This window comes from Pelodiscus sinensis, chromosome 10 (genome assembly GCF_049634645.1).
Source record: "Pelodiscus sinensis isolate JC-2024 chromosome 10, ASM4963464v1, whole genome shotgun sequence".
Taxonomy (NCBI): domain Eukaryota; kingdom Metazoa; phylum Chordata; order Testudines; family Trionychidae; genus Pelodiscus; species Pelodiscus sinensis.
This window is the reverse complement of record NC_134720.1, coordinates 38239415-38260879: the sequence shown is the minus strand read 5'-3', so window position 1 is coordinate 38260879 and position 21465 is coordinate 38239415. Positions and strand designations below refer to the sequence as shown.

The 21465-nt window shown below is 41.6% G+C and overlaps 1 protein-coding gene and 1 long non-coding RNA gene across 6 annotated transcripts in view; one reads left to right on the top strand and one right to left on the bottom strand.

Annotated features, from left to right (window-relative positions):
• The first annotated feature begins 204 nt into the window (after positions 1-204).
• MECOM (MDS1 and EVI1 complex locus) overlaps positions 205-21465 on the top strand; it is a 508313-nt gene continuing 487052 nt past the window's right edge. For all 5 annotated transcript variants that reach the window (XM_025188972.2, XM_006131723.4, XM_006131721.4 and 2 more), the window contains exon 1: positions 205-375. In XM_025188972.2, the coding sequence (XP_025044757.1) occupies positions 339-375 (37 nt within the window). In that variant the 5' untranslated portion in view covers positions 205-338. The remainder of the gene's footprint in view (positions 376-21465) is intronic.
• Positions 2634-4262, bottom strand: LOC142830790 (uncharacterized). The gene is made up of 3 exons (XR_012906282.1): positions 4126-4262; positions 2983-3051; positions 2634-2742 (listed from the first exon to the last, which is right to left on the bottom strand). It is a non-coding gene; the product is annotated as an uncharacterized LOC142830790 (long non-coding RNA).

The following is a 21465-nucleotide window of genomic DNA, read 5'->3' as shown; positions in this document are numbered from 1 at the left end:
TATTGGAGAAGAAGAGGTGTCCTCGCTCCATTCCTCGGGAGGCCTCCTCCCTCCGCCGATTGCCATCTGACAAGATCCTGAAATCAAAGTGATAGATCGCTCCAAACTTTTTTTGGCGGCGCTGAGATGTTGAAGAGTGGTGGTGGGGGGGAGCAGCCCGTGCGCATGTGCGAAGGTGTCCAAACTGACAATGCTGGAGAGATAGCGAGCCTGGATTGAGAGAAAGAGAGTGTGTGTGAGAGAGAGTGAGAGAGAGAGAGGGGGAGAAAAAGGAGGAAAAGATCCAAGAGGACCCCCCCTACCCCCACCCACCAAAACAGCGGCGCGGGACTGGCAACATGAGATCCAAAGGCAGGGCAAGGAAACTGGCCACAAGTAGGTGCAATATCCCTTTCCATTGGCTTTTCACCCGCGCTCTGCCATGTTGCATGGAATGGCTGATGCGCCGGGATGGGGGCGCAAAGCAACCTGCAACATTCCAGCCCCAGCACCCCTGCTCCTGAGCCCAGCCGGGCGCGCATCCCCGGGAGCGGCGCAGCGGCGGGGACAGCGGGCGCGGGGTCAGGCTTGGGGAGAGGCGGGGTGGAGGGGGGGAGGAGAATTGCAGGCAGCCCCCCAGCAGGCAGATCGCTGGTCTGGAGGGGGTGCTTGTCTAGAGAGAGGGGGAGGCTGCGGGGTCGCTGCGGAGGCGCTGCCCGGCAGCTGGGGCTGGCTGCGGAGGCGCAGGGAGGCGGAGAAGGAGTTGAGGAAAAGTTCAGAGGCGAGCGCTGGAAGTTGAGCGGTGGCTGCTGCCGCCGGGGCTGCGAGGAGGAGCTAGGACCCTAGTGGGCGCTGTCGGCTCTCTGCAAGCGCAGGAGGGGAGGGGTGTCCGGAGAAAGGGGGGGGGGGGGGGAGTTAGGCGGCAGGTCTTACTCCGAGCTACCAGCCGGCAAAGCAGGGGAGTCTAGGCAGGTGGGGGGGAGAGAGGGCGCAAGGGCTCGCTCTCTCCCAGGAGGGCGTCCTAGCTCGTGCTCTGCACTTGTACCTAGCGGAACTTTGCGAAGGAGGGCGGGTCAGGGACCTTCCAGCTCCGACCCCCCCCCCCCACCGTTTTCTCCACACTGAGGTGTGTGGTTGCGACTTGTGAGCCCAGGAAGCGCCCGGGCTCCTTCTCCTCTTGCATTGGTGGTAGGGAGGAGGCGCAGAAAGTCATGATTTTATTTTATTATTATTTCATTATTTTAGTTGAAGGATCAGCTGGGAACTCTGCACTAATGGGGGCCCCCCGCCCCCTTCCTAGGCACCCAGGAAAGGGGAAGCTGTGGGGGGAATTTTCCCGTTTCTGTCCTGGGTGCAGCGTTGCAGCAGCTGTCAAAGGCAGCGCGCCCCGAGTGACAGAGGGCAAGGCTGGTTGAGCAGATTGGGATGCCTGTGGTTTTAGCGTAAGTTAAACTCGCCCTGCGCTGGGCAAAGGTGCAAACAGACTCGCGCCGGATCTCTCTGAAGGCGCGAGGTAGCAGGGCGCTGGGGATCCCGCGCTGCGCAACGAGGCCGCACGGTTTCGTTCTTCAAGTGCTTTCCTGCAACTTTCCACTATGTCTCCTCCGGATCGAGTGTTCTGGTCGGGTTAAAAAAATAACACCGAATAACACCCTTGGTCTCAGCACTAGCCCAGGGCGGTGGTGTTCGGCCGTGACTCCTCCGAAGTGGAGTTAGTTGGGGAGAGGGAGAAGTGATTTGGGCCATCAGTGCAGTCAGTCTGGAATCACACGCTGAAGTTGGTCTGCATGCTATAATTTCAGGCGCTTTACTTACAGTTCATTCAGTTCGGCTGCCCGAGGTCTGTATTGTGTCGGCTTGGGTCTCAGCAATCGACATAAATACGGCTGTGTTACAGGCACTCCATCTTCTCCTTTTTGACAGTGATCATGATATTTTCATTGCAACAGTTGCCAAAAAAAGTAGTCTTCGAGTCTTCTTTTAAATCCAAGGGATGGCTTTTATTTGTGGTTGTGACGAGGTATATAACATAGGCAAGTTCCAGTTGATGCGTGTCTCAATGACAACTTTCTTTTCCATCTGAAATTGTGCCGGAAAACGGCAGATGAAACGTTTCATAACATAATATATAACCAATCGTCGGTTTTATGTCTACTAGTGGGGGAAAATGTGAACAGAGAAAAGGAAAAGCAAAAGATCTACTTTTCTGTGAAACTTAACGACAGCAAAAGTACCTATATTTCATTAGCTGATTTTAAACTGGATCCATCAACACAATTTGGAAACAAATAAGCTTCCAGGACATCATCCCTGCTTTCAGGCTAATTGTGAAATTCTTGTATTACACTCGCTAGCAAATGTGAATATGCATTTCCCTTAACGCTTCTGGACTGCTGCAGCTTTGCAGTGCTTAGATCTGACCATTTTCAAACTTTCTTCTTTGAGTTGCATGTCTTGGCAGTTGCTGCGGCGGCAGAAGCTAGACGCGTTGCATTGTATAGTCTATCGGTTACAATACGCTCATAAAGGAAATCTTACGAAAAAGTTGAGATTTTTGCATGTTGAAACCTCTTTCCTTTCTCCTTCGAATAGCGTGTGAGGTTCCTGGCGTGTGTGTGCGCGCGTTAGTGTGTGTGTGTGTGTGTGTGGAGCGTGGGGGGGGGGGATTATTGGTGACCCCTGTAATTCAATCATTCAACAAGAAAAGTTTTCAGTTTTTGGTTTCGTCCTGTGACCCCTTCTCTTCATTATTTTATTGCGGAGCTGTGGAAAAAAAATTGTGGCTGTAACTTTTGGAAAAGCAACCGATTCATGATACAATTGGAGTTGTCTTATTCCACTTTAACTTCTTTGAGTGTAAAACAAACTAGAGACAACACCCCCACAAAATGTGACTACACCACGAGTCGGGAAAGGTCTGCTCATAATTAAACAAGGGGAATTAGCTGCTTATATTTTCTCTGTATATATTGAAATAGCAAGTTAAGGGTTTTTTTTGCTTACCTAAAAAAATCTCAGAAGAAACAAAAGAAGCCAAGCTGCGAATAGTTAGTGAATATTTTATACCTCCAGCTGTAAAAATAAAGGAAAAAGGGGCAAGATATCTTTTTTAAGGCATATTCAAAATGAAGTCTGAATACAGTGTGCAAATTACAAAGGTCTCGACCAGTCTCAGTGACAGTAGAGATACTGTAATTTTGCAAATTTTTAAAGTTACAGGTTGCACCTGCACGGCGATAGTAATTAACAGTGACCATCACTGGTGATATAAGTGTGTCACACTGTGGCTTTTTTTTTTTTGGTCCGACTGATGAAACTGTAACCCTGAATGAAAATCACTTCTGAAAAGTGACACTTCACAGAACTCAACCCCGTGCACCGAACAAGTAGTGCAGTTTAAACCACTGGTAGCCATTAGCCACCCAGTAGCCTCATAAAGAGACAGAAGGTGGTCAGATTAGGAGAACGCACGTGAAGAAGGGGGCACTTGCTACTCTTTCACTTTATCACCGTTTTTTAAAGCAGGCAATTTAGGGCAGTCGAGGTAGGTCCAGAGACATCTTAACCATCTGAAAGAATGAAATAAGTTGCACGAGTTGCAGCAGGTTTTCCTGCTCCTGTAACTTGCCTCAGTCTCGTACTTAAAAGCCTTGACTGAAAAACAGAGCTGGCAAGTTTATTTGCCTGTTTAAGACTCTGTACGGGGATTTGTTTTTGAAAAGGGAAATGTTTGCCAGTCCCCTGCAGAAAGGCTGTTTATTTGCCATTACTATACTATTACTGCTGGCTTAGTACTTCTTTATTGCATTTGGCACTTTGTAAATAGTCTCTCAAAACTTTTTTGTATATTTCGTCAAAGAAAACCTTGGAAGTTTAGAGGAAGGTTAATAACGCGTTGCTCTATTTTGAAATGGTGGGGCAGGGGAAAAGTCGGTTCGTTAAGGAAAAGATGGAGGGAGACACTGTCTTCTTCATTTACTTTGATGGTAAAAAAAATCCCTCCACATCTGCATCACTGTGCATTCTGCCAATTCATAGCTCAGTGCATTTCTGGGGATGTATATTTACTAGAGGATACATGGCACCGTTAGCTTATGCACTGCACACCCGTCCACTCATTCACACCAGCCATAAAACATTTTGTACCGCTTGAATACAAACGGGTTTCGTAGGATTCCTCCCCCATCCTCCCACAAGTTGCGATTCATGTGGAGCAGTTGACAATAGTCCCGTTCAGTTGAGAGATCTGATGTGGCCTTCCGGAGGAGAGATGGGTTCTTCAACTCTCAGCCCTGCTTTTTTAGGAAAGGGGGCCCGGGTAAAGGGAGGACCTGGACACGTAAGACGAGCAGTGCTGTTGTCTCTAGTCTGCCTCTTGTCACTCCCCCCTCCCCTTCAAATTTCTGGTGCAGAGAAACCAAAAGACTCCCAGCTCGAGCTAAGACACACGAGGAGTTGAATGAGTTCCTCTCCACTTCTAGACGAATAATCGCCATAATAATTCCTCCCCCCGCTGCAAAACTAACCAAGCCAATCCCCCAACTGGAGAAGACGGGATACAACCACCGCCCTCATTCCTAAATCTAAGCGTTTTGTCCAAATAGTCTCTCCAGGAAGGTCGGGGAGATTAGATCCAGTTAAACAGGCCAACTAAATCCGGGTTCTGTGGGGCGTTAGAGCTGAATCTGAAGGGGTGTGTGTGTGTGTGTGTGTGTGTGTGTGTGTGTGTGTGTGTGTGTAATGAGCTAAGTAATGAGTCTGGAGAGATGTGTGTAGCGGGACACAGGCACGGAATCTGCTCAGATCCCCTGGAATGTTCACACTGCAGTTTACAATGTGGCAAAGCATCCGCAGGGTACGTCATAGTGGGGAAAGCACTTTCACTGCCTGGAACTTTGGAGGTGCAGAGGTTACAGTCTCTCCCACGTGAAACTAATTTGGGGTATGTGTGTGTACCTATATATGTTATATACAAATACTATGTACTTTGTTCTCGGATGGCTTTTTCACAACAAGGGGGGGGAGGCTTGGGAGCGAGACAATCGCATTATATGCCAAGCACATTTTCACAAGGCACTTGATTAACCCTTTTCAGGATGGAAAGCGTGTGTGATTTTTTTTCCAGGGCATCCAGAGACGCACCAAGGTCGATAGATTCCATTGAATTTGGAACAATTTTGTGCTCCCCCATGCTGTTTCTAAAATTAGATCATCTTTCACAACAACCCGCACCCCTTCCCCATGCCGTCTGCCTTCTGTCTGCTTCCACCAGAGAAATTTATGTAGTCTACAAGGGTCTGGAGAAATAGAAGGACTCAAACACAGGAGAAAGCAGGGCAATCGGAAAGCAGAGATCGTTATTAATATAGATCTATTTGTACATGAAAAATGTAATAATTAAGGCTGTTTACATGGGGTACAAGAAACTCAAGAAAGGTTTCTGCAAAGGGGAAGGAACTGTTTACAAAACTCTTTCAAAAGTGTGACATATTGCTGCAGTTCCAGCGCTAAAAAGCTAAACACACTTATACGCCTTTGAAGTTCTCTGGCTGAGGTAACATTATTTGACTTCGATGCAGATATTGCTTGTGGGTATAACTAATGACTTTTACCTATTTAGTTCAAGTGGGAGGGGCGAAGTCCTGGATTCCTTGTCCATTGGATCTCTCTAGAGAGTTGAGTCTGGCTCCCAGCCAGCTCTGTACAATGTCAACATTGAATATTTGAATTCCCAGACTCTATTTAACAAGTTTCTAAATAAATAAACTCATTGTGTGTCTGTGTTTAAAATTATTTCACCTCTTCCATAAAAACTGCAGCATCTTATTACATTGGCTTTGCAGACTGATTTTCCTTTTCTTTCTAAACAAACACAAACACAGAGGAATGTATTTTTTTACATCCATGTGTGTATATCTCTCTCTCTTTCACTAGTGGGAAGTGTAAGCGGGTGCGGGGTGGGGCGAGAAGTAACACATACCTTTTTGGACTGCTCTGTGCGCGGTGATATCTAATCGTAACTAAAAACAAAGCTAGGTTCAGAAAGTCAGTTAAATATTAATCATTTTTAAAAGGAGGCCCATGTGTGTGCCATTGCTTTAGCAATGCCCTGTAGATACTCAATCATTTTGGCTGCTGTACCACATGCAGGCTCCAGGGACAGCTTTCATTGTTGTTGCCATAAATGGTTATCAGTGTTCATATTCCTCTATTTATTTAAACTCCTGTGTGAATGTATCTCTGTTTATATGTGTGTGTGTGTGTGTGTGTGTGATATGACAGCTATCTATTTATACATGTATCTCCTTACATATGTATACATATATGGATACATAGCAGATATACATGGGTGAGTGTGTACATGTGATGACGTAGTTATAGAATAGCTACAGATGTTTGTGTGCACACACATAATCGCTGTCTACATTTAAATTATGTACATTCAAAGACTGTGTCAACAATACAGAGAAAGTAGATATAGATGTATATCTACATGCATAGGTTAGATATAGGGTTGGTGTGTGTTTGAATATACTAATCTAGATCATCTTGGGGAGAGGGGGGTAAAGGAATCTACTTTAAAATATTTCCTGACCCCAGTTTGTAAGCAGCCATGTCCTAACTGAGAAAATGTTCTTTGGCCCTCTTAAGGAGTGTAATTCCCTAACAAAGCCGTCAAAGTTGTTGAGCAGTGAAGTGGAATTTACTCTGACTATGACAGGTACATTATGCAAGAGAACAAACTAAAAAAAGTATGAATGACCATTAAAGCCCCTACAGTCATAATAAAGGGGAAATGAAGCGAGAGCATGGGGGAACCAGACAGAGGTTTATAAAAACTTAGCTGCTAAGTCAACACAAACAAGTTGACCACTTTAACATAAATCATCTTTTAACATATTTAAATAGATGCAAAATCCTGTGTGGACTCTCTTAGTTCATATCATTTCAATTTATTTTAAATCTCTTCCTGACTGACCCAACCTAATCAAGATAAACCAGTTTTTTTCAGTTTAGGGATATTCAGTGCAGTCTTTTCATCCAGTTTGACAAAATCAATTTTACATTATTTCTTTAATTAAATGGGTGCAGCTTTGCATATAGTTGAGGCCTAAGGTTGGGATGATAGCTTAGTTTCTAAAAATATGCTTAAGAATGCAATGACTTTCACTTTTCCATTTAACAAAAGTAATAGTGTTTATTTAAAAAAAGTGGGTTCACAGGTCTTATGATCAGCTATACTACTTATTTGCATCACTGTTATTATTTGGCTCTTTTGTATCATTGCAATTATTTGTATTCCAGTAAGCCCTGGAGGTCCCATTGTAGTAGGTACTTTGCATACATGTAATTCAATGATTTTCCCCAAATAGCTACAGTTTCTCTTTATTAAGAGTCATCAGGAGAATACCACAAATATAGTGAATGAAGGAGGAGATGTGGGAGTATAAGGTAAAGGGAGACAATTAAAATTAATGCCATTATAATAAAAATGTTTCATAGTGGCATTGATTACAATATTTTATCCCAACTTCATTTTTACTTTCATTTGATTACCACTAATTATTAAAAAATCCACACAGAATCAGGGTTTAAGATGGGTCAACCTATCAAAAATTATACACCAACGTGCATGAGTTTATAGAATGGAATACTAGGACTGGAAGGGACCTCTAGAGGTCATTGCGTCTAGTCCCCTGCCCTCATGGCAGGACCATGAGTTAATGTGTTGGCATCATGGCAGGTGTGAATCTTCATGAGATGTTAATCAGGAGGCAGGTGCAACTAAGTAAGGAGCACTGAGGCTGTAAAAGAAGGATCAATGTAGGGGAGGAAGCAATGTGAACCAAGAGGGCTATTGCCCAAATAAAACCACATGGCTGCTTGCCTGTTTATGCTGCCATCTTAAAACACTTGATGGATTGAGAGAAACCTGCCTGACTGTTCATGGACATTATGCCCCTTCAATGTGTTAGTATGTCAGTTCATAGAAACCTCCTTGACATGTTTCCAGGACATAGGTATAGGATCTACCCCTTCTCTCAGATACACATGCACTGCTCCCATTGAATTAAATGGGAGCCATACATGCTAAGGGGAAAAATTTAGCCAGCAGTGAATACTGTATTTGATGCCAAGTACTGAATATAATTAAGTCAGACTAATATAGTAATGAGGAATGGGGAGTTCAATACAGTTGTTTCCTTGTAGGGATTTACTACTCTGGTCTGTTTCACTGTACTGTTCGAGCTAGGATATATACAGCTTCATAAAAAACAGTACCTTAAGGGAATTTTGAAGTTTGATCTACAAAATAAAGGAAATTCAAAGTTAAGGCTGAAATGTACCACATGGCCTCCAAACCCCAAAAACTACAGGTGGTAAGAAAGTAGCTAAAAATATGTTCTGTGTTTTCAAAACAACTAGTCCGTTATGTACTAAGGGCCCAAGTCAGATCACAGATATACAGCACAATGCAAAATCTGACTTGTTGATTTCAGTAGCTAACTTTGCAAGACTTGTAATGATTTTGGAAGTTCTTGAAAATCTCATTTGGACACCATATGCAGAACTAGGGCACGTGAGTTTTGCTGGGAGGAGGATTACATGATTAAGTCCTCTGTTTTACTTTAAATGTTACTAGTTGCTAGAAAAGTGCATAATGGAACCTACTAAAACATGTTTGTTTTCTTCAAAGAGGGGAGAGAAGAAATTTAGTGATTTAATTTTTTTTAGGTGGGATAGTTCCAATGTTTGAATTATTTGCTAAGTTTTAGCCTAATGTAAATTCATAATTGAGTTTAAAACCCCAGTGAAATAAAACGTAGAATGAGAACTGGAATCCTGCTTGAACTATAGCTCTGAAACAAACCTCTGTATTCCACAGCAAAGAACACAACTCCACTTTTTGATTGTAATAAGTTAGGAACCAGAAAAAGCAAGACTTCTGTGAATGGGTTGTTTTTGGCAACTGTATCACCGATTATGTATAAAATTTCAAAAAATATTAGTTCTGACAGTTTAATTGTTGAGGGGGTTACAAAAATAGGATAGCTTGGGGAATATTGTAATATCATACTATTTTGTCTTTTAGATATCATGAGATATATACTCCGCTATGCATTTTACATCAAACAATCTTAAAAAACCCCTTCCAGATGGTTTAAATTCAAAAATTAGCCATAAATATATTCTACATAATGGAATTTATCATGTATGTTTATTGTGTGCTGTGGGAAAATTGAGTGGCTTCAGACAGTTTTACTGAATACCATGTACACTATTGTTGTTGTTTATATTGTGGTAGCATGCAAAGGCGCACGTCAAATATCACACCCCATTGTGTTATGCACGGTGCGTACCCACAGGAAGACATGGTGCATGCCCAAAAGCCACATAAGCAACAAGATGGAATACAATATATGCACAGTACAGTACATGCCATACAGGAAACTGATCATAAAATATAAACATCAGGCAATTATAGAAGAAATGAACATTAGATGATTTTGTAGGATGTTTCAAAACAATCTAAATCAATGAAAGTAGGAAGAATATAAGAATGGCCATACTGGTCAGACCAAAGGTCCATCTAGCCCAGTATCCTGTCTTCAAACAATGGCCAATGCCCGATGACCCAGAGAGAGTGAACAGAACAGGTAATCATCATGTGATCCCTCTCCTGTCATCCATTTCCAGCCTCTGATAAACAGAAGCTAGGGACACCATTCCTACCCATCCTGACAAATAGCCATTGAGTAACCTAATCTCCATGAATTTATCTAGTACTTTTTTAACCTTGTTAAATTCTTGGTCTTCACGACATCTTCTGGCAAGGAGTTCCACAGGTTGTTTGTGTGCTTCCTGAAGAAAAACTTCCTTTTGTTTGTTTTAAACCTATTGCCTATTAATTTCATTTGGTGACCCCCACTGTTCCCTCTGAACTGTATGGCAGCACAGCTACACAGGTGATTGACTGAGCAGAGCTGATTAATCAGCTACATGCATGGAGCACTGAGCGGGGCCGATTACTCACCTGTGAAGCTGTGCTGCCCCACAGTTTAGATGGAACACGGGTAACCCCTAGTTCTTATGTTACAAGTAAGTAACTTTTTGTTATTCACGTTTTCCACTCTGGTCATGACTTTATAGATCTTTATCATATCCCCCCTTAGTCTCCTCTTTTCTAAGATGAAAAGTCCTAGTCTTTTTAATCTCTCTTCATATGGGACCTGTTCCAAACCCCTAATAATTTTGTTGCCCTTTTCTGAACCTTTTCCAAAGCCAATATATCTTTTATTTTTTTTTTTTTTTAAAGATGAGGTGACCACATCTATACAGACTATTCAAGATACGGGTGTACCCTGGTTTTATATAGAGGCAATAACGTATTCTGTCTTATTCTCTATCCTGTTTTTAAGGATTCCTAACATTCTGTTTGCTTCTTTTTGACTGCTGCTGAACACTGAGTGGATGTTTTCAGAGAACTATCCAGTGACTCAAAGATCTCTCTCTTGAGTAGTTATGGTTAATTAATAGTCCCCATCATATTGTATGTACAGTTGGGATTATTTTTCCAATTTGCATTACTTTACATTTATCAACTTCAATTTTTTTTTGCCATTTTGTTGCCCAGTTACTTAGTTTGGTGAGATCTTTTTGAAGCTCTTCACAATCTGCTTTGGTTTTAACTATCTTGAACAGTTTAGTATCATCTGCAAATTTTGCCACATCCCTATTTGCCCCTATTTAGCCCTTTTCCCGGATCATTTATAAATAAATTGAATAGGATTGGTCCCAGTATGGACATTTAGGGGACACCACTAGTTACCTCTCTCCATTCTGAAAACTTACTGTTTATTCCTACCCTTTGTTCCAAAACCTCCTCTAACGACACCTTAATCTGGGAGAATTCCTCAGATTTGTCACCTAAAAAGAATGGCTCAGTTTTGGGAATCTCCCTAACATCCTCAGCTGTCAAGACTGAAGCAAAGAATTCATTTAGTTTCTCTGAAATGACCTTATCGTCTTTGCCTGCTTCTTTGGTATCTTGATCATCCAGCGGTCCCATTGGTTTAGCAGGCTTCCTGGGGATAAATGGTACTAGTGCTCTGATAGTTTATATGATTTTATAATCTGTTTTATAATATGGTTCATCCCAATCTAAAGTATTTAGGGAAACTGAATTAGCATCCTAGCTGTCAAAGCTGTACTTCTTGCTAATGTGATTCCAGTATGAATGTAAATAAGGCCCACTCCTGCCATTCATTTCACTGAGATCTTCACTGATTTCAGTGGGAGAGATGGGATGCAGAGTATGTGAAGGAATGAGAGGTGCAAGGGAATACAGTTAGAAGCACAATAGAGGCATACAAGTCTTTTTTGTTCCTTTATTGGATTCTGCAAATATGCAGAGCTGAATTCTGCCCTCATTTATACCTGTGACATCTTTCCGAACCATACAAGTTTGAGTTGTCCCTTAGCTTCATTGGGACTCTTACTGAGAAGAAAGATTTGCAAGATCAGAATCACGATGGCTCCTGTGCTGTTCTGATTTAGAGCTTGATCCAGTCGTCACTGAAGTCAACTGGATTGAGGCCAATGGGTATTGTAAATCTGGAGTGCCTCACTATAAATAAGAACATAAGAACGGCTGTACTGGGTCAGACCAAAGGTCCAGTTAGCCCAGTATCCTGTCTACCGACAGTGGCCAGCACCAGGTGCCCCAGAGAGGGTGGACCGAAGACAACAATCAAGTGATTTGTCTCCTGCCATCCCTCTCCAGCCTCTGACAGACAGACAGGCCAAGGACACCATTTCTATCCCCTGGCTAATAGCCTTTTATGGACCTAACCTCCATGAAATTATCTAGCTTCTCTTTAAACTCTGTTATAGTCCTAGCCTTCACAGCCTCCTCTGGCAAGGAGTTCCACAGGTTGACTACACACTGTGTGAAGAAGAACTTTCTTTTATTAGTTTTAAACCTGCTCCCCATTAATTTCATTTGGTGTCCTCTAGTTCTTCTATTTAGGGAACTAATACATAACTTTTCTTTATCGGCCCTCTCCACACCACTCATGATTTTATATACCTCTATCATATCCCCCCTCAGTTGCCTCTTTTCTAAACTGAAAAATCCCAGTCGCTTTAACCTCTCCTCATATGGGACCCGTTCCAAACCCCTAATCATTTTAGTTGCCCTTTTCTGAACCCTTTCCAAGGCCAAAATATCTTTTTGAGGTGAGGAGACCAAATCTGTACACAGTATTCAAGATGTGGGCATACCATAGTTTTATACAGGGGCAGTAAGATAGTCTGGGTCTTATTTTCTATCCCTTTCCTAATAATTCCTAGCATACTATTTGCCTTTTTACACACTGTGTGGAAGTTTTCAGAGAACTGTCCACGATAACTCCAAGATCTCTTTCCTGATTTGTCGTATCCAAATTAGCCCCCATCATACTGTACGTATAGTTGGGGTTATTTTTCCCGATATGCATTACTTTACACTTATCCACATTAAATTTCATTTGCCATTTTGTTGCCCAATCACTCAGTTTGGTGAGATCTTTTTGGAGTCCCTCACAGTCTGCTTCTGTCTTGACTATTCTAAACAGTTTGGTATCATCCACAAACTTTACTACCTCACTGCTTACCCCTTTCTCCAGATCATTTATGAATAAGTTGAAAAGGATTGGTCCCAGGACTGACCCTTGGGGGACACCATTAGTTACCCCTCTCCATTCTGAAAATTTACCATTTATTCCTACCCTTTGTTTCCTGTCTTTTAACCAGTTCTCAATCCAAGAAAGAACCGTCCCTCTTATCCCATGGCCATGTAATTTACACAAGAGCCTTTGGTGAGGGACCTTGTCAAAGGCTTTCTGAAAATCTAAGTATACTATATCTACTGGATCCCCCTTGTCCGCATGTTTGTTAACCCCTTCAAAGAACTCTAACAGATTAGTAAGACAGGATTTCCCTTTACAGAAACCATGTTGACTTTTGTTCAACAAATTATGTTTTTCTACATGCTTCACAATTTTATTCTTTACTATTTTTTCGACTAATTTGCCCGGTACTGAAGTTAGACTTACTGGTCTGTAATTGCCAGGATCACCTCTACAGCCCTTTTTAAATATTGGTGTCACGTTGGCTACCTTCCAGTCATTAGGTACGGAAACCAATTTAAAGGATAGGTTACAAACCACAGATAATAGCTCAGCAATTTCCCATTGAAGTTCTTTTAGAACCCTTGGATGAATGCCATCTGGTCCCGGAGAATTGTTAACATTAAGTTTCTCTATTTGTTCCAAAACCTCCTCTAATGACACTTCAATCCGGGACAGTTCCTCAGATTCATCACCCACAAAGGACAGTGCAGATTCAGGAATCTTCCCAACATCCTCAGCCGTGAAAACTGAAGCAAAGAAATCATTTAGTTTCTCTGCAATGGCTTTATCGTCCTTGATTGCTCCTTTTATAGCTCGATCATCTAGGGGACCCACAGGTTTTTTAGCAGGCTTCCTGCTTCTAATGTACTTAAAAAACATTTTGTTATTTCTTTTTGAGTTTTTGGCTAGCTGTTCCTCAAAATCTTTTTTTGCTTTTCTTGTTACATTTTTACACTTGATTTGACAGTGTTTATGTTCTTTTCTATTTATCTCACTAGGATTGGACTTCCACTTCTTAAAAGATACCTTTTTGTCCCTCACTGCTTCTTTTACATGGTGGTTAAGCCACAGTGACTCTTTTTTAGGTCTCTTGCTATGTTTTTTAATTTGCGGTATACATTTAAGTTGGGCCTCTATTATGGTGTCTTTAAAAAGTTTCCATGCAGCTTTCAGGGATTTGGCTCTAGTCACTGTGCCTTTTAATTTCTGTTTAACAAACCTCCTCATTTTTGTGTAATTCCCCTTTTTGAAATTAAATGCCAGGGTGCTGGACTGCTGAGGTGTTCTTCCCACCACAGGAATGTTGAATGTTATTATATTATGGTCATTATTCCCAAGTGGTCCTGTAACAGTTATATCCTGGACCTGATCCTGCGCTCCACTGAGGACTAAATCGAGAATTGCCTCTCCCCTTGTGGGTTCCTGCACCAGGTGCTCCAAGAAATGAGTAACTCCAGATTGATACCACCATGAATTGGATGTAGTGTAAACTTTTGTAAATGTTCAATTGGCTCTTTGTAAATAGGACATTTGGGTTGTCTAGTGCCATCTGAGCACTGATTATTACTCAGATAGCAAAAATGTGCTTCAGAGAGTGGACAGAAATCACTACATACCATGTACAACTGCATTACTGTACTCAGAAGATACATTTTCCACGGCACAGTGTTTCTGGAGTTATCACCTGTCAAAAAATGGACAACAGCCATCTAACTTCTGCACCTTTTATTAAGATATATTTGTTGTTATCCATTCAGTACCTCTTAGGGGGGCCTTAGTGCAGGCTAGGAGAAGGACTGCTATATAATTTTGGTAGGGAGCATTGCACACATGCAGACGGTGGAAAGAGTTGTATTTGGATTAGCAGCTTCAGAGACCTTCACTGCAGCCTATCAACAATCTTGAATTTTGGGCGGGGAATGGGCTTAGAAGGAGTGGTTCAGTGGTTAGTGCACTAGTCAGGACTTGGGAGATTAGTGTCCAATTCCCTGTCCTGCCAAAGACTTCCTAGGTGACTGTGGAAAGTCACTTAGTCTCTCTGTGCCTCGGTTCTCCATCTGTAAAATGGGGATGATGAAGATAATATAATAATAATTAATACTTCTCTCCTATATAATCCCTTTCACCTGTAGCTCTCATAGCATTTTAAAAGAAGGTCAGTATCGTAATCTCAGATGGAGGAAACTGAGACCCAGGGAGGGAAGGTGTCTTGCTCAAGATCACCCAGCTCACTGGAGTATTGTGAAGGATAAACCTTTAAATGTTTGTGAAATCCTCAGCAACTATAGTAATGGGAGCCATATGAGCACCTGGACTGAGACAGATTTCTCTTTCTTGTGCAAAGCCTGTCTGCAGGGAAGTGTGAATTTTACCCTTCCAAGAAGCTACTTTGCTCCTGTATGAACACCAGCAAAAGTCAGTGGCAAAAGATTTTGCATCTGCTGCCTTAGTGTACATTATGGGCCTGATCCCAAATTCATTTACATCAACGGAAGGTTCTCTATTGAATTCAATGGGCTTTGGATCAAGTCCTATAACAGTTGTAGTCCACTTCGTTGTTTAGAAATATTTTTATTAGAATCTTTTATTTCTAGTGAGACCTACCTTGTGCCAAATACCTGGGGTTTACATACATGTCACTGAGAGCAGAATTTGGCTCTGGAGACTGGCCTCATTTAAGAGCCTGGAGACTGGCCTCGTTTACTATAATGTGCCCAAACCCTCATCAATGAAATATGAGCAATGCTGAAGCGGGGGCCATGTAAAACATATACAATATTTTGTATTACTTTACTTCATCACTATTTGACAGTATTGGCTCTGTCTACTCAGTGAAGGCACAAGACTAGGAATAGCAGGGTATTAGATGTCAATACTGAGGCTACATCTACACTGCCGGCTTTTTGCGGAAGAAGCCTTTTGGGCAAGAGTTTTTGTGCAAAGCTTCTTGCACAAGAGCACGTCCACACCTCAAAGCACATCGCAAAAGTAATGTGCAAGAGAGCATCTACACTGCATGGATGCTCTTGTGCAAGAAAGTTCTGATGGCCATTCACAGAATGGCCATCAGAGCATCTGTGCTTTATCCCGTAGGGGTTTCTTGCACAAGAAACTCTTCTGGAGCGTCTACACTTGCCTTTTGGCACAATAGCTGTAGCACAAAAGAGAGTTATGCCTCATGGAAGGAGGTTTACCTACACTGGCAAAATCCCTCTGTTCTGCCATTTTACTGCTGATTTACTTGTGCAAAAGCACATTTGAGGTGTGGATGCTCCGTGGGTTTTTGTGCAAAAACTTTGCGGTGTAGATGTAGCCTGAGGTACAGTTGTAGAGGGTTGTAGGGAATCTTGCACAATGCTAGCTCCCATTACACCTGGCTGGTTTTGAGCAATGCTATCAGTCTCTTGCTTTCACAAGCACTGCAGTCATCTAAATAAACCAGTTAGCAGGTGCTGAAGGTACCTGGTACATCCAGTAAAACACCTCCTGTGCTGCTGAATGTTCCCAGTACTTCTTAGCAGTTCATGATTTATAGTTAATTCAACAGAACAAAGAGAAGATGGGAGGGAAATCCAAGATGAGGATTAACACCAAGGAAAAAACCTCACCCAAAATGTATCTAAAACATGCAGTGCTTTGGACACTGGTAGTGCTTTTATTTTTAAAAAATCATTTTACATTTTAATTGTTTTTTTAAATGATTAACTTTTCCCACTTGAAGTCTCTTTGCAGTTTCACCTTGATGTGGTCACTTTTTAACCACAGTTCACTTAATTGCACCTTTTTGAGGAATTAAGCAATCACTTCTGTGTGTTTTAATCTTTCCCCATTCTCTTTGTAGCCAGGTGTGAAGGGACAAAAGGAAATAAATTACCCAAAAGAAGATTGAAATTGTGTTTTTTGAACTATTGATGTATTTTTGGATATAAGGACCAGCATGGGATGTCAGACTAGGCACACACAATAGAGAAGAGAATATATAGTTCTAGCCTTACAAGCACTGCTTTATACTACTGATGACCTTGCTGTACTAGGTTACTATAGATATTATAATAATAATGTTGATTTATTATTTCTTTGTGAACAGTTGTAAAATGTAGCATTAATAGAATGGACTAATAGCTAAGGGTAAGATTTTGCAACCCTTACAGTGAAAAATAGATGAATGGCTTGTTCTCATGAGTAAGTCCTACTCAACAATCTACAGAGTAACATGCTACACGAAATCAGTGAGGGCATTGTATCTTATGAAAAGTAATTGAAGCACCTACCTCCAAGGAAAACCAGGTCTGCCCTCTTACGAAGGGCTGGGGGAAGCTTTATGCCTGACGAATAAAAAGTTTCAAGCTCCCTTTAATAAATGATTATTTATGAATATTAGAGAGCAGATCTAAAGTGAAAGAGCAAGATGAAATTATCTGACTTAGCTAGTCAGGGGCACTACATAAATACTCCAACCATGTGAGAAGCCTAGGTGGACCCAGCTTAGGTCCCCAATGCTCCCCAACTGATGATAGTACCAAACCTTGTTCAAGGATCAAGTATAAACATGAAACTGAGAGATTTATTTCCAGTTGGACAGTTTTTGACATGTATTTATTATTATTTGAACTAGAGCAGTGACTACAGAATCCATTCAGGGCCCTTTGTGCTCGGCTCGTTACAAATTTACACAGTGCATGCAGAGCTTAGAATGTTTTTAAAAAAAGTACCTTAGCCCCATCTATAGGGCCCCACACATGCAGTTACAACAGCACCATCAACAGCAGCATTGCATCCTGAGCACAAAGGGTCACTTTCAGGTAAATCCCTGGGGTAGGGGTGTTTGGTGTTGAGCTTTTTGCTTGCTGGTTGACATCTGCAATGCACTGTCAGATTCAGCCACGTCGCACCTCTCCTCTTACCAGCAGCTGGCCCCACTCACATCATCCTCAGATTATTAATCCTCTATATTATTTTTGGCTCGGTCCATCACTGTGGGTAACCCAAACCACTCTAAGCCTTGCATATCGTTGCACTAGCATCACCTTTTCTTTTTCAAATAGGAACTTTTTTACTGGGCCTTGCAGGAAAAAAAGAAGGAAATGCTGCCAGATAACCCCGTGATATAAAATCCACAGGTTGTGGTCCTGTCATGTGGTTCCAACTGTCTGTTTGCAACAAGGGAGGCTGAAGCAGCATAGCTGAGAAGTGCCAGCAACCAAAGAATCCACCAGGCCTATTAAAGCTGTTTTAAGTCCGTGCCAATAAAAAGGGTGCAGGCAACCTTGAGTGAGGTTCCATAGGCTGTTTTATGTTGGGATATTTTGGAACCAAACCTTCATGGATTTTTATGAAGAGCAAGACCCCCTGGAGCTTAACATCGTGTAAATGAAATATATTAAAGAACAAGAAGACTGATTTTATGACTTTCCAGGGAGCTAGCAGTAAAATTGTCTTTATATAGCAAATTTTCTTAATTTTGATTACAATTTTGTTAGCAGTGCAATCTTTTCAGATATTATTTCCTGTTCACAAAATAGATACGTGAGAACTGATGAGATAAGGCTTTGTGCACACAGTTCAAAGGAAAGGCAGGATGCTACCTTAATTCAAATAATTTGCACCCTCAAGTAAAATGCTTGATTTTTGGGTCTGACAAGTAGGCAGGCCTTTCCAGTACCACATAGATTTGTAGGTGGAGGGGCTTTTTTGAATTCAGTTTTGCAGGATTGCCTCATTGGCTTTAAATTGTTTGCATTAGAGCTGGTGATAAATCACAAATTTTTCCCAAGTGGCTTGGTTTTTGGGTGCCTAATTTGAATCACTTTACAGAGGCCTGATTTTCACAGTGTGGTTGCTGAGCACATGCTGAAATTAGCCCTCATATATGGAGACTGTTCAAATCACTAGTTGAAAATCTGTGTCAGTGTGTGTGTTATCTGTATTAATATGCAAAATTACTTTTTTACACAAGATTAACTTTATATTTGTTGCTCATTTGATTAATTTGTTTCACACTGACCTGGCACAGGTTTGAGACCATTTTGTTCAAGCATTCAAGTGTTTATTTCAGACATTTTCCTGGGGAAAGTCATTATAGAAGAGCGAAAGGTGGGTAGGTATTGAAATGCACATCTATTGTGTAAGGGAGAACTACAAAAAGGTTGATCAGGTTAAGAGAGTTACTAGTTAACAGTGCTTTGCCCTCAAGATCACTTGCCAGCCAGTGAGCGTTGATATGGTGTTGTCCAGTTTCTTTCCTTAGCTGAGTGTCACTCAACGTTCTGCTGTCAGAGAAATTCTCACCTTAATTGTTTGAATGTAGCTCATACTAAGAACAAACAACACCCTTTCCCCAATTTTTAATTTGGCCAAGGACTCAAATATTTTTATTTCAGATATTCCTGAGTATTTGGACATCCTGTATGAATTTCTTAGTACAGACAGTTGCAGTGTAGCCAACACAGTAGATTAGGGGAAAGCAGATTGATTCACAGTGTCCAAGTCATTAACTGAAAATGCCTAGATGGGGTTGAATAGAATTTTATGTCATCAGTGCTGAATACTACTTACATAGCATGAAGGAGAAAAGGAACTATTAAGAAATACATGAAAAGGAGAAAGAAGCAGAAACTAGACAAAGGCTTCTTAAAGGGACACTATTATCAATTAGACATTTGTGTTACATTAGCGGTTGTCACAATATGTCCACTAAATTAATAGAACAGAATGGCATCTGGTAAAGTGGGCTTTTGCCCCGAAAGCTGATACCCAAATAAATCTGTTAGTCTTAGTTTAAGGTGCGACAGGTCTCCTCATTGTTTCTGCGGACACAGATTAACATGACTACCCCTCTGATATATGTAAAAGGTGGAGGGTTGGATATTTTGAAATTAGTGTCTATTTCAATGTGCTCCAGACTTTTTCTCTTTCACTTTCCACTATGCCCTCTTTCTAAATATGTACTAAATTAGGAACACATGTAGTGCTTGGCAGCCATACTAGTGCACCTATCTTTACCCTGCCTTCTCTGGTTAGTCTCATCCTTTGACAGGTCGAAAATGTATCTAAGTTAGTGTGGCTAAATGCAACTAAATATGATTCACACCAATGCTCTGTGCCCTTTGCTGTCTCTAGATTTGCACCTGGTGCCAATTTGAGGCACTGGACTCACCCTTTAATGCTTTGGAGCCAGGGTAAATCACAGAACACCTTTCCAGTCGTGATCCACAGAGACAGCTGCACACCTAGTGCTCCAGAATGAAGCTTGCCAGGGTGGAGATAACAATCTTGTTTAAGTCTTCTACCTGTGGAATGACAAATTAGAAGAGATAAGTCTAAGCCCTGGCTGATGTCTAACTGTCAGACCACATTAGAAGACTCATCTTTTTGAAGTAGCATTCCCATTCTACCCAGCCCCCTATCCCCAGTTGAAGACAAGGAATTACAACAGCAGTGAAACAGAGTGAAGAAAGAGAAAAAGGATATGAAGTAAAGATATTGATAAAGAAGAATCAACTGTGGACCATCATAGGCGAGTCTTAATCACTGTAATTGACATTGTGATACTACCATAATGGGTATGCTAGAAATTCCTTGTAGGGATAAATAGCGTGAACTGGAAAGATATGTCTAATCTAGGAAACTGTTTAGATTCATCTTTGTAGAGGTGAGGTAATCCACAGTAGTTGCAATAAGATAAAGCTATCTGTTAAAATACACCAGCAATGCTGAAGAAGCATTCTGAGCACATGCAGGATACTGAGAAACTCTGACAAAGAAACTATTTTTTGTTGTGGGTGGTTTCAGCTAATTTCTTTCTTTCCTATCCTGTGTGCGTGTGTGTGTGTGTGTGTTTAGGGGTAGGGTCTTCTCTTAATCCCTTCAATGAAAGCTATCCTTTCAATTAATGAAAATTGGTTTATCTGGACAGTCCTTTTCCACTCAGCTGAGACAACATTGAAACTATCCATATAATCAATAACCCTCAGACATTGCACAGACATACATTATGCCTGATTCTTCTCTCAGGCTACGTCTACACTGGCATTATTTTCTGGAAATGCTTAAAACAGAACAGTTTTCTGTTATAAGTATTTCCGGAAAAAGCGTGTCTACATTGGCAGGATGCTTTTCCGGAAAAGCACTTTTTCCGGAAAAGCGTCCGTGCCAATGTAGACATGATTTTCCGCAAAAAAGCCCCGATCGTCATTTTCGTGATTGGGGCTTTTTTGCGGAAAAGAAATCTGTGCTGTCTACACTGACCCTTTTCTGGAACAGTTTTTCGGAAAAGGACTTTTGCCCGAACGGGAGCAGCATAGTTTTTCCGGAAAAGCACTGATGATTTTACAGTAGATTGTCAGTGCTTTTCCGGAATTTCAAGGGGCCGGTGTAGACAGCTGGCAAGTTATTCCGGAAGAGCGGCTGATTTTCCGGAATAAGTGGCCAGTGTAGACACAGCCTCACAGTATTCTAAAATCAGGAGTAATGACAGTGAAGTCAATGGAACTGACATGAGATCAGAATCAGGCCTGCCAGTTGTTTCATTGCTGATGCTAGTTTTGGCCTTCCCAAGGTACTGCTTGCTTTAGGAATCTAGAAACATAGAAAGTGCCATATTGACTAGAGTCAATGAGCTCAGTCTATATAACATAACGAGAAGGGGGCAGGAGTGATTTGACTGCAGTCTATGAGTATCTACATGGTGAACAAATATTTAATAATGGTCTCTTCAGTCTAGTGGAGATGGTATCCATTGACTGGAAGTTGAAGCTAGACAAATTCAAGTGAGAAAATAAGGCATAGATTTTAAATAAGAGTGATTAACAAC